General features: G+C 46.2%; 1 protein-coding gene across 4 annotated transcripts in view; it reads right to left on the reverse strand.

Annotated features, from left to right (window-relative positions):
• The window catches only part of ADAMTS17 (ADAM metallopeptidase with thrombospondin type 1 motif 17), a 362991-nt gene that overhangs the window by 277677 nt on the left and 71549 nt on the right, over nucleotides 1-13765 (reverse strand). For all 4 annotated transcript variants that reach the window (XM_077940459.1, XM_077940458.1, XM_077940457.1 and 1 more), the window contains exons 5-7: nucleotides 8216-8299; nucleotides 7343-7500; nucleotides 16-59 (exon numbers count right to left, since the gene is read on the reverse strand). In XM_077940459.1, coding sequence (XP_077796585.1) covers nucleotides 16-59; nucleotides 7343-7500; nucleotides 8216-8299 — 286 coding nt within the window. The remainder of the gene's footprint in view (nucleotides 1-15; nucleotides 60-7342; nucleotides 7501-8215; nucleotides 8300-13765) is intronic.

A 13765-nucleotide genomic window follows, 5' to 3' on the forward strand; every position in this document is an offset into this window, starting at 1 on the left:
CAACTCTAAACTTACCAACAGTGTCACACGGTTCATCTTTGTGTACACAGAAATCTGTCCTAAAAAAAAAAAAAAAGAAAGCCATTATCAGGTATATGCAGTATCCCCAAGACTGGAAGAAGAAAACACTGTCAATTAACCTCAAGTAGTCATCCTGCAATGTTATTGTTCCAGTGGTCACAGGCCACAGTGAATGATAACAAACAGCAGCGTTTGGCAACAGTAACCCATCCACATTTCCCAGGGGTAGGTCCACTTACCCCACATGAGAATCTTCTTTTACAGATGAACTATTCTATACATAACAGTTGCTGGAAGGACTCCTTTCAGCAGCTGAAAATGTTTTGGAAGACGTTTGCCAAGTCACTGATCAGAGACAATTCTCAGACAATAGCATCCAACTGCAGTGGCTTCCCCAAGCTACTCTACTTGGGCAGCAACTGGTTTTTGATGCTGTAATGACCATGCATCACTTTAACGAGAAGACAACAAAAAGTCATCTCTAAAAACTGTATTCCTCTACTATGCAGCCATAAAAAGGAATGAGATCATATTCTTTGCAGAGACATGGATGGAGCTGGAGGCCATTATCCTCAGCAAACTAACGCAGGAACAGAAAAGCAAACACTACATGTTCTCACTTGTAAGTGGGAGCTGAATGATGAGAACACATGGACACATGGTTGTACACACACACCAGGGTCAGCCGGGTGAAGGGGGCTCAGGGAGAGGGAGAGCATGAGGAAGAATAGCTAAAGGATGCCAGGCTTAATACCTAGGTGATAGGTTGATCTGTGCTGCAAACCACCATGGCTCATGTTTACCTATGTAAAGAACCTGCACATCCTGCACATGTAACCCAGAACTTAAAAGTTGAAGGATTAAAAAACTGTATTCCTTAAAGCTCCCCAGGATCCCCTGGGTGGGTGGGCATCTGTGGACCAGTGAGACAGCAAAGATGCTTGAAACCTGGTCCACCTCTGGTTCTGCAGGTACAAGGGGTTCATCTGGCTTCCTGTGGGGAAGTCAGGGGTCTGGGCTCTTCTTTCCTAATGCTGGAGCATTCCTATGGTTCTTTATAAGTTCCATGGTCAGGGGTCGACCACGGAGGGTTGGCTGGGGCAGGACTCAGCCTGGGAGCCCTGTGAGGAGCCACAACCTGGCCCAGACATGGCCCCTCCCAGGCCCCACACCCATCTTCTCTCAGGGCCCAAAGAACGCTTGAGATCCACACATTTCATAACCTCACTCCAAAACCAAGGGAACTTTCAGGGAAATGGAGGATTATCATAAAGAGATGAAAAGGCCTAGTGACTCGATTTTTCCATCAGACTCCATTTTAGAAGATGAAGGAATAGGCGACAGAAGCAACACCGGCAGAGGGGAAACCAAATAAAATTAGGGGCATAGATGTTCTCACTGGCCTAATACCTGTCTAGCCCCAGCCCAATATTCAGCACCCTTCCCAATTCTGGTGTTTTGAGCGGCACACGCGCACACACGCACACACACACATTCGTACAAAGACCAGGCTGGCCCAGGACCTTGCTCCAGGGTTTCTCAGAGTTGTGAACAGTATATGTTTAAAGCTTTGCCCCATTGCCTCAGCTGGGCAAAGTGAGAAAGGGACCCAGGCCTCAGTCTGACAGAAGAGAAATGAAGCTGCTAGCCAAGGCCAAGGCAGGCGCCATTTTGCAGAGAGCCAGCCCTCTGGCTGAGGAGGACTCCACCTCCGCGCGTTCTCTGATCTAATGGCCGCCCTGAGGGGAAACAGGCAGTCTCGAATGACAGACCCCGAGGCACCACCCACTGCTTCACCTGAGGAAGAGGTGTGTTCAGCTCAGGGAGGGAGAGCTACACTCAGAGGCCTGTCTTGAAAAGGTCAGCTGAGTCTGAATCTCTATCCTTCCCATTCAAGGTCCTTTCTCAGAAGAGAAGCAGCAAGCCACCTGCCTGCAGGGGCGGCTTTATCTCCAGGGAACCTGGCTTTGTTCCATTCATTATCAGGGGCATCCACTTTTTATGTCATCCCACTGCCAACTCATGTCAAACCGCCAAGCAGGGACTGTAGCGTTCACTTCAGGAATGAAAAAAGTGAGGGCTAGACTCGGCTCCCAGTCCCGACATCCATTGAAACTCCAAGGTGCATTCCTCGAGGCTGACGTGGATCTGCATGACAGGGCTGGCTTTGTGGGTGTCTGACCCATGCCCTGGGCTAACGCTCTGCTGTCGCGGGGTCCCATGTTTTCATTTTGCAGGGGGCACCACAAGTTACACAGGTCGTCCTGTGCATAACTCACAGCCAGGCATACAGTTGGGACTCAATAAATTATTTCATTAATTGACTGACGTTTCCAGATCCTTTCAAGGGGTCCTGCAAGCTACCCAGCAGCCATGGCCTCACCAGCATTGGAAGCCTGGGAGCATAACACCAAGTTCCACGGATACTTACTGGGACCTCACCACGAGCAAAGCCTGGCAAGAGGGTCCCTTGGCAGAAGGTGAAGGGAAGGGTGTCCCAAGGAGTTAGATGGTATTACGCTGGAGGGGAAGGTCTGGCCAGAGGGATCCTGGTGGTACAGCTTTGGGCCAGCTGTGTCTGCTGTGGCGCCTTTCAGGCACTCTCACCCGGAGCACAGGCCCAGGCTCAAGGAGGAGTTCTTGACTCCAGGGAGGAGTTCTCTGAGTTCTCGGCTTTCTGGGTCAGATGTGGAGCCCAAGGTGAAGCCCTCCTAGGTGCTGAGGCCCCCTGAGCCCTGGCGTCTGTGTGGGCTCCATGTGGCCCCAGGCCCAGTCCATTCAGGGGTCCTTTCTAGTCCCAGCCACAGCTGCAGAAAACCCAGCTTCCACCGCTTCTGGCTCAGCAGCTCCTGCTGGACATGACGTCATCCTCACATTCTCCACAGCAGCCACTTAGCCACCTGTTTGTCAGGCAATGTCTGGGAGAATACACGGTTCGGCTTGGTTACAGCCCGGAAGGTGAAAAAAGAACCTTAAACGGGAGGAAACCCTCACATTGGCCAGTCCTAGCTCAGGACCTGGAAGCTGTCCCCTGAGCACAGCCAGGCCTGTGCAGCCTCAGCTCGGGTTACAGTGGGAGGAAAGGACAGCTTCTCCAGGGCGGCAGCTGCCTCGCACCCAATCTCCTTGTGAAAACATCAGCCCATTATTATCTCAACCTAGGGAATTGCAGCTCTTTACCTCTAGTCATTAAACAAGGATTCCTGGCCAACTCAGCTTCCTGCCCGACTCCAGAGCTGCCTCCCCCGTCCTTGAAGGAGATCCTTAATTTAACATCTGCGAGGACCCAGAAGACAGGACGTGCACTGATCTGTTCAGTCGAGCAGCTCCACGGCAGCAGGTGAGAGGGACTGTGATTGCTCACGTAGCTTCAAGGCGTCAGCCCAAAATGCAGAAGAAAGCTCAAGCTCCCGGGCTGGCAACAGGTAACAGCTATGCAAGAGGCCAATCGCATTCCTCATCCAGAGCCCAGCAGCCTGCAGCTGACGAAACCTTGTTTTCTCTGTCCCTGGATGAAGACACTGCCCATGCCCCCAGCATCCTCACCCAGAACCACTCCCATGCAATTAGAATCCCTCTCCAATGTGTTTAGTTAGAACAGAACTTTTTACTCTGAATTTTTTTTATTGTGCTACATGAACATAAAATTTACTATCTTAACCATTGAGTGTAAAGCTCAGTAATGTTAATTAAATTCACACTGTCATGCAACCATCACCACTATCCACCTCCAAAACTTTTCTGTCATCCCACACTGAAACTCTGCACCCATGAAATAACTCCCCATTCTCCCTTCTCCCCAGCCTCTGGCAACCACCATTCTTTGTCTCTATGAATCCGACTACTGTAAGTACCTCACGTAAGTGGAATCATGCAGTATTTGTCCTTGAGGTTCATCCATGTCGTAGCATGTGTCACAATCTCCTTCCTTTTTAAGGCTGAGTAATATTCCCTTGTGTATATATAGCATATTTGTTTACCCATTCATCCATCGATGGACATATAGGTCACTCCCACCTTTTGGCTGTCATGAATAATGTTGCTATGAACATGAGTGTTCAAATATCAGAGTCTCTGCTTTCAATTATTTTGAATTTCAGTTCTTTTGGGTTCAGAAGTGGGATCATATGGTAACTCTAGTTTTGAGTTTTTGAGGAACCATCATCTGGTTTTCTATTGTGGCTGTACCGTTTTACATTCCCACCAATGGTGCACAAAAGAGTTCCAATTTCTCCACATTCTTGCAACACTTGTTATTTTCCATTGTTCTGTGTATTAGTCCATTTTCACACCGCTGATAAAGACATACCCAAGAATGGGCAATTTACAAAAGAAAGAGGTTTAATGGGCTTACAGTTCCACGTGGCTGGGGAGGCCTCACAATCATGGTGGAAGGTGAAAGGCAGCAGACGGGAAGAGAGCTTGTGTAGGGAAACACCCCCTTATACAATCAGATCTTGTGAGACTTCTTCACGATCCCGAGAACAGCACAAGAAAGACCTGCCCCCATGATGCAATTACCTCCTACCAGGTCCCTCCCACAATATGTGGGAATTCAAGATGAGATTTGGGTGGGGACACAGCAAAACTGTATCATTTTGTTTTACAGTAGCCACTGTAAAAAGTGCGAGGTGTAGAAAAGAACATTTTTACACAAAATATTTCCTCTGTGGTAAGTGAGAAAGGCAAAAAATGAAAAGAAAGTCTAACTCACAGCATCTTTGCACTGAGGGTGCGTCATGACTGCCGAGGTCTCTTTGTAAAAGGGCTAATACAGATGTCTTGTCAACAGTCATCTTGGTGACATTTATTGCCTCTAAAAAATGCCATTCATCCCCAAATGCAGACTACTTACAAGTGCTTTCTCCGCTCAATGAAAGGAAATAGCAGGAAAGAGAAAACTTCTTCCGATATAGAGAAAATTATCATAAGCTAATTTTTTTTAACAAAACACCAGAAATTATAGATTTTCTATAGTATTTATAAAATCTATTTTCAAAGTAGAAACCTTGGGAGTTTAGCTGCATATTCCACAGATGATGTTGTTTAGAGTTCCTCTCTAGGAAAGTCTTTCAGACCAAATATAATTACCATTTGGAAAATCAGCTCCATTTACTTATGATCATGCACAGACACGGTTCCCAAGGACTCCTGCTTGCTCCCCAAATCGAATCCACTCTCAAATCATGGTACCCTTAACCTGAATGCTATGACACCTGGGGTATTCTACAGAAAGTCTCACAGTCCCCAAATGCCATTGCAGAGTGCCTCGAGCAACAGCAGCCTCTGGCCAGTGAGTGTGGGCAGCCACTGCTCTTGGGGAAGGCGCCCAGTGCTCACTGGAGTGGGCAAGTCCAGGTCAAAAGCATGAACCAGGTCATGTTCATCCCTTGGTCCCTGATGCCTGCTACTGCATTAGCCATGTTACAGACAATCAGAATTATTAAACAGACTTTTTCTAAAATGTCTCTTCAATAATTCTGATTGTCTATGATAGAACTTATATATGGATTATATATTTAATCATATCCTGTAGAAGCAGCAAGTGTTCTCCTAAGGGATTGGCACACTACAAAGCACACTGTTAAATGTGTAACGAAGCATACTGAGGGCTGGCAATCGACGAGCCATCCACTGGAGTGAGCAGGCATCTATTTGGTAATGGGTGGTGGCCTTGTGTCTATTGTAGGAATTTTTTTTTTTTTTTTTTTTTTTTTTTTTTTTTTTTTGAGACAGAGCTTTGCTCTTGTCACCCAGGCTGGAGTGCAATGGCATGATCTCAGCTCACTGTAACCTCTGCCTCCCGGGTTCAAGCAATTCTCCTGCCTCAGCCTCCCAAGTAGCTGGGCAAGTGTGCACCACCAAGCTCAGCTAATTTTTGTATTTTTAGTAGATATGGGGTTTTTTAATGTTGGCCAAGCTGGTCTCAGACTCCTGACCTCAGGTGATCTGCCTGCCTCAGCCTCCCAAAGTGCTGGAATTACAGGCGTGAGCCACCGCGCCTGGCCTATTCTGGGATTTTTGAAAGGAACGAAAACTGTATTGTCCGGTGTCTGGGGCTGGGGTCACAGAACTTCCCCAGATGACTGAGACATCATGGGGCTCAGAGTTTGTAGCACATGGCCTAAGAAATGCAACCAAAAGCCTTTCTTGACTCAAAACCAAATGTTAAGTGAGATTTAACTCTTTGTGGAGGGCCAGGCGTGGTGGCTCACACCTGTAATCCTAGTACTTTGGGAGGTCGAGGCGGGCAGATCACCTGAGGTCAGGCATTCCAGACCAGCCTGGCCAACATGGTGAAACCCCCTCTCTAATAAAAATACAAAAATTAGCCAGGTGTGGTGGCACACGTCTGTAATCCCAGCTACTCAGGAGGCTGAGGCAGGAGAATCACTTGCACCCAGGAGGCAGAGGTTGCAGTGAGCCAAGATTGCATCACACTGCACTCGAGCCTGGGCAACAGAGGAGACTCTGTCTCAAAAAAACAAAAAACAAAACAAAAAAACCTTTTTGTGGAGAAACGAACTGCCCCCAAGCTAAAGATATGATAAAATTCTCCCTTCCACAACTTTACGTCCAAATTCACAGAGGAAAAGCAAGCATGCAGTTTGGAAAGTAGTTTCTTTAAATTAAAAAAAGTCGTTAAAATTCAAAGTTGACATATTCTTAGCAACTCTAATAAAAAGCTGGTATTTTTAACCTAATGGATTAAGTTATTAAGGAATATTTCTGTGTTTCTTGTAAAGGGAGAGTTTTGGTATGAACATGTAACACATTTTGTTTACATTATTAAAGTAAAGCAACCAAAGAAAAATCAGTGTTCCTCAAAGAGGGTTGAAACATAAGAAAAAAATGATATAGCCACATCGACATCAACAACACACAATAGTTGTATCCCCCAAAAAGAAATGCTCCAAGTCCTGACCCTCAGTACCTGTGAATGTGACCCTTCGTGGACAAAGGGTCACTGCATGTGGAATCAAGGTAAGATGCGGTCACACTGGAGTAAGGTGAGCCCAAATCCTATGACTGTCATCTTTATAGGAAGAGGGAAGTCTGGACAGAGAGACACGCAGGGAGAACACCATGTGACAATGGAGGAGGGACAAAGAGGGACACAGCTACATGCCCAGGCATCGTACTTCCCTCAAAGGTAGATACCACCGTTAACCCCCACTTACTAATGAGGAAACCAAAGCCCAGACAGGTGGCCCAAGGTCTGATTTCCAAGCCTGAATCCTTAATAACATGCCTATTTCCTCTCTGAAGGGAAACATCTCTTTCCTTTCGCATGTCAGCTACAGGCCAAATCCTGTCTTACCTGGTCACAAACACAGCAGCATCCACCAGGGGCGGGTCGTCCTTCCCGCCAGGAACCTGGTTATTGCCAAGGTACCGTGCTCCTCCATACTCCTCGTTCTGCCAGTGACAGAAGCTCTCCAGGGACCGCTCACCATGGTGCCCAATGGACAACTTAGCCTAAAAGAAATCGGGACAGTTAGAGACACAAACGCCTGGGAGGCCAGAGTTTATATCCAGACTATGGCAAGGATGTTAAGGTGGAGGCAGTCACTCACTGAGACATCATTTGATGACTCACTGCCCTCGAAGAAAAGCCTAATGCCAGTGGGTATATGGCATAGATCCAGAGAGACCATCAGGGGCCTTATATAGGTGCAAATGAAGACTATGTTGTTTTTTAATAAAGCATCTTATTTTCTGCAAACAGAACAGTATCCCAAACCACACAATGCTCCCTCAGTCTCATGGTGATGGCTTGACTTGGAGGTAACATCAGCGTGTGGGAAGGCGTGCCATTGAAAGACCAGAAAAGAATGCTGCTGTGAACCCAAACTGGGGTCGAAGCTCTAATGTAGTTTCAGAAGGGAAGCCACGATGCCAGAGACCTCGTCATCAAGCTTTTGCACATGTACTAGAGACTCCATACGAGACCCTCCGGGAGTGGAGGGGGATGCATGTGGGCTCACTGCTTAGGGTTCCTTGAGATTCTCAGCAGCCCACCCTCACACCATGCTTCCAGTACTGATGCCGGCTTTCCTCTCACACTGGCAAAGCCACAGAGGGTGACGGACACCAGCAACTCCCTGGAGCCCTGCTTAGCATTCAACAGCAATTGGGAAGCTCCAGGCCAGCCACATTTTCTGCATGCTTGAAAGGTGCCTGTGGGACTTACGGGACGTTGTCGTAGCAGGACAAGCTTGGTCACTTGAATGTTAATTTTAATCCCCAGGCTCTGGTGCTGAAACATATTGTATACCTATCAAGACAGAAGAAAGAAATAAAGATATAAAGATAAAAAATTTTTAAAATACAGTAGTATCCTGAATGGGAACTTGGGACACAGAAAAGAGATTATGTAAAAATAAGGAAATAGAAATAAAGCATAGACTTTAGTTTATAACACTGCATCAGTACTGGTGCATTAATTACAACAAACATGCCATTCTAATATGAGAGGCTCATAATGGGGAAACTATGTATGGCAGTTCTCTGTACTAACTGATCAATTTTTCTGTACATCTTAAATTATTCTAAAATACAAATTCCATTCATAAAAAAATTTAAAAATCAACATTAAAAATATAGGTTGTATTCTTCCAGTACTAAAAAAAAACTAAAGAATAATTACGTGAAATTCAAATGTCAGTGTCCATACATAAAGTCTTATTGGAACGAAAAATACATATGTGAGAAACATATCCCAGATTTTATTTAAAAAGTTGTCCAGGAAAGCCAAAAATGTCCTTAAAAATGGATTTGCCAAAAGAAAAATGTAGATAAGAGAAACCTCTAGAATCATACACATGTGTGCAAACATACATATACAGTATGCTTATGTATATGTATAAAGCTAAGCTGGAAATAGTTGGTTAAAAAACACACACACACACATAGGAAAGGTGGTTTTGAAAAAAAGAAAGGCCAGAAGGCTGAAAACTTCCATTCCGGGCTTTCGTGCCTGGGGCTTAAGGGGACCTTCATGAAGAGGCTGGGGGAGACAGATGCCTGCTGCTGAACGCCAGCCTGTGTCACTGCTAACCCTTGCCACATCCCACCAAGGCAGGCATCTCCACCACTCTCAGCTGGGAAACAGGGAAATCAGTTCATTGAGGTAAAGCCACCTGTGTGAGACCCACAGCCAGTCACAATGGTTTGATTCAAACTCAGCCCTGTCCAGCCAAAGGTCTACATTCCTTCTTTATTTCCTCAAGTCCCATTGTAACCAAAGTTTGTTACTGAAATAAACTGCAGTAACAGAAAAGGACCTATCTTTCTTAATTTTGCATATCTTGTTACAGAACTTAATCGTAAGGACCTCAACATCAAGCAGTCACAGGAAAGCGATTCAAGAGGAAGAGAAGGGAAACCTGGAATAAGGCGAAGGAGTCAAAGTTGACGTGGATGGAAGAAGCCCACTGCAGCTGACAAGCCCCAGGTCATTATGACTCTGCCGAGTTCCTTTTCCGCAACGCGGAGAAAGCAGGATTGCAAGAGGTACGTGAATAGCGTACTAAAGGCGGTGGCGGTTGGAAGGTGTGGAGGGAACAAGAATGAGAATCTTTTGAATATTCTACTTGGTTTTTACCTATAGACATAACCCAGGAGGGAGAATTTTCTAGCAGGAACATTAAAACTTTCTCCAGCTGGTGCTGTGTTCACGCTATCAATACATCAGCAGCAGCAGCAAGCGACGAGCTCGGTAGACAGCATCGCCAGGGTCAACTCAGGCCAAGTGGAGCCGCTCAACACGGCCGCACCCAGCCCACAAGTGCTAGAAGCCAGGCACGCAGTGTTTGAGCATCTCCGTGACAAAGGAATCAGCTGTGTCACTGCTTGAATTTTACTCTTTGAAAACCATTACAGTTAAAAAAAAAAAAAAAAACCCTATCTTTGTGTGACGTAATATTCCTTCACACAAGGAAAAATAGAACACATCCAGTTGTTCTGTTCTCACTTTTGTTATTTTCAAAATCTCCTTTCCTCAAGAACTAGCTGTCGTTTTCTTAATACTGGACCATCCACAAGCCAGTTCTGAAGTCATGCATTCATTACCTATCTCCAAGCCTGGGAGAGGAAGGGGGAGGCACCTAACTTGTTCCTGTTTTGATAGTTCCAGAACCATCCAATGGCTGTCATTCAAATCTTCCCTAAAATATTCAGCATCAGAATTGGGTCTAAACTGGTAAATTTCAGCTCAAAACATGAAAATTAGGAAGAATGAAAACCTGAAGTTATGAGGGAGAAAATTCAAGTTGCACAGTGTTCATTGAGATTGCACAGCACAATCTAAACACTGCCTGTCACGTCAACCCCAGTCAAAACCAAAAACATTAAGGAATACTACAGATTTAAAGAAGTAACATGAGAAAGCAATCCTCAGTGATATTCTGATATGCCACAAAAGGAAAGACTGCAAGGAACAGTGCAAGTTTCAGGAAGAACAAAACTGTAGCAACAAGCTCCCCTGTCAAAATCACCCATCTTCTCCTTGGCGGGCTGATGACAGTTCAGAGCCACGTGCACTCCATACACCATTAGCCCAAAGCTCAGTCACCTCCCTTAGAACAAATGCCACTAAAAAGATGGGAGATGGAAGGGGGATGCGAAAGTTTCGTGCTCCAGGGGCCGCGGGGGAGGCAAAAATGGGAAGGTGTTTAATGGGTACAGAGTTTCAGTTTTGCAAGATAAAAAAGCTGTAGAGATTGATTGCACAACAATGTGAACATAAGAATACTGAGCCACACAGTTAAAAATGGCTAAGATGGTAAATTTCATGTTAACTGCATTTTACTACAATTAAAAGTACAAAGTTAACTCATTAAAAAAATAAAGCTTCATGCTCTAAATAATGTTCTTTAGCAAGCCTTGTAAGAAGACATTTCCTCTTGACATGTAACTAGGGCACTGACATCCAAGAGAGCAGGTACCAAAGCCTGAGCACAGCTCAAGCACTTTGTCACCTGCCAGGTGCTGACCACAGGCTCTGACAAAGCTCAGAGCACAGGGCAAGGCGCACATTCAGAATCTCCCTTGAGGTCCTGTGCCAAGCCAGACGAGCCAGAAGAAAATCCGATGACAGCCACAAAACACAAGGCACAAGCCTCAAAGACATGTAACAAAGTCTCTGCTTTTCTTTTCCCATGGAAACTCATGCTCAGGAGAAGTCTTCGAGGCAAGGGCTACATGATGTTTAGGGAGACACCTGGTTGGGGCGGGAACAGCACAGCCAAGCGTCTGGAAATTCTGTCTCCGGCGTCCAGCTCTGGCTGCGTCCCAGCAAGTGTTCAGCCCTGGCTGTGTTTGTCACATTTCCTTGGCAGCCTAGGGGCCTAGCAGGGTGGACCTGCTGCCAGCAGCACACTACGGCTTCTCTGGCTAGGCAATGTGGGGACACAGTAAGGGAGGGGCAGACAGGGACCATAGAAGGAGGCACAAGGAGAGGAGCTGCTCACCACACCAGGCTGGGCTTCACAAGGGCACCACCTGCCTGTATAATCCAAGGTCTCCCTAGAGCCAGACAGGGACTTGTGGGTGACACTCTTAGGTTGCATACACAGCTATTAAGACCCCCAAACAGGAGAAAGCTATGCTCTGTAGCACAGTGTCTGAGTGGGGTCCCCAAAGCAGCAGCACCGACGTTACCTGAGCACTTGTTGGAAACGCACATTCTGGAGTCCACCCCAGCCCCCACTGTATCACAGACCCTGGGGTTGGGCAGGCCATCTGTGTTGAACAATGCCCCTTCCCCACCCTGCTCCAGGGCCTCCACCCTCACTGGAGTGTGGGAACCAGAGTGCTCTAGCACGATGCTAGTCTTGCTGGTCACCAGAGAGAGGCTTGTTGTCTCTTTCACATGGTAATTTAGTAAAATTGATGTCATTTTCCCTCGAAACAGAACTTGCCTGGAACAGCTCAGGTTTTTCATTCCATTCCACGGTCGTTAAGGAAGCTAAGAACAACCAAAGCTCTGTCAAGCGGCCCCATTTTCCAATTTGGCTGCCCACACCCACGGTTTCTGGTATCAGCACCACCTGTTTCCGTCTGCAATTTGTTCTTTAAAATATTCCTGCTCCTGTGTCACCGCCATCCCAACCAAAGGAGAATCACGTGACATACACAGGAAGCACCACAGCACATCCGGAAAACCCACAACAGTGGGACCAGAGCACCACTCTGCAGCTTGGGTCAGCTCGGGCACCCGGCTTGATGGAGGCTTCACCCTCCACACCTACCTGCACAGGTGAGGGGTTTGCCAGGGACACAGAGCCAGGAGCCGAACTCCATTCCCCCAGGTAAGAGGCAGGCAGAAGCATATTTTAAAACACTAACCAGAGCACATCACTCTTCTGCTTAAGCCCATGCAGCAGCTTCCCACTGCCTGGAACAAAGCTGCTTTCCACACCCTGGTGTCCCCGCCTGCAAGGTCGGCCTGTCCGCTTCTCACTGTGCCCCCACCACCCCCCCATCACACACAAGCAACCAGCTATTTCTGTGCTTCTCCAATGACAGCCTGACCACCACTGGCTGGCTGCTTATGTTGGCTTAACACCTTCCCCTCTAAGACCACCTCACTCCTCTCAGAGAGATGACCCTGAAACCTCTGTCACTGCTGTCACCTGGTTCTCTGCATAGCGCTCACCATGCTCTGGTTTTCCTTCTCACTAATGTGCATGTTGAATGCTGCCTGTCATTCCTACTACATGAGCTCTGTGAGGATGAGACCTCTAGTGGTCCCTACTCTATCCCAGGAGACACAAGGGTCCTTAGCATACACTAAGTGTGTCAATTGTTTTTATATTGCTGGTGAAACAAATATAACATAAAATTTACCATCTCAACCATTTTTAAGTGTACAACCATGTACTTAACTGTAGTGTTAATTACATTCATGTTGTTGTACAATTAACCTCCAGAATGCTTTTCATCCTCCAACACTGAAGCTCTATACTCAAGAAACACTAACTCCCTGTCCCCGCAACCCCACCCTCATTCTATGACTTGGATACTGCAGTTACCTCATGTAAGCAGAATCATTTAGCCCTTGTGTTTTTGTGACTGGCTTATGTCACTTGGCATAATGTCCTCAGTATTCATCCATGTTGTGGCATGTGTGGGAATTTCCTTCTTTTTTAAGGCTGGATGATACTCCATTGTATGGACACTCCACATTTGGTTTATGTGCTCATCTGCCAATGAACACCTTGGCTGTTGCCATCTTTCGGCCATTGTGAATAATGCTGCTGTGAACACGGGTGTACAGACATCTCTTCCAGGCTCTGCTTTCATTTCTTTTTTTTATCTTCATGGTAGGTCTAAATGAATATATCTTTATTTATAATGTCGACATTTATTTTAGATTCAGTGGTATGTGTGCAGGTTGGTTACATGAGTACACTGCGTGATGCTGAAGTTTGGGAATCACCCCCATTACCCAGGTACTGAGCATAGTACCCATAGGTAGTTCCTCAGCCCTTGCCCCGCTCCCTGTCTCCCTTCTCTAGTCGTCCCCAGGGTCTGTTGCCATCTTTTAAAAAATTTTATTTCTAACTTTTGTGGGTATGTCGTAGGTGTACACATTTATGGGGTACATGAAATATTTTGATACAGGCATACAATGCATAATTAACACATCAGGGTAAATGGAGTACTCATTTATCCTTTGTCTTACAGACAATCCATTTACACTTTTAGTTATTTTAAAATGTGCAATTATTGACTATAG

The sequence above is a fragment of the Macaca mulatta genome, chromosome 7 (assembly GCF_049350105.2).
Source record: "Macaca mulatta isolate MMU2019108-1 chromosome 7, T2T-MMU8v2.0, whole genome shotgun sequence".
Classification (NCBI taxonomy): Eukaryota; Metazoa; Chordata; class Mammalia; order Primates; family Cercopithecidae; genus Macaca; species Macaca mulatta.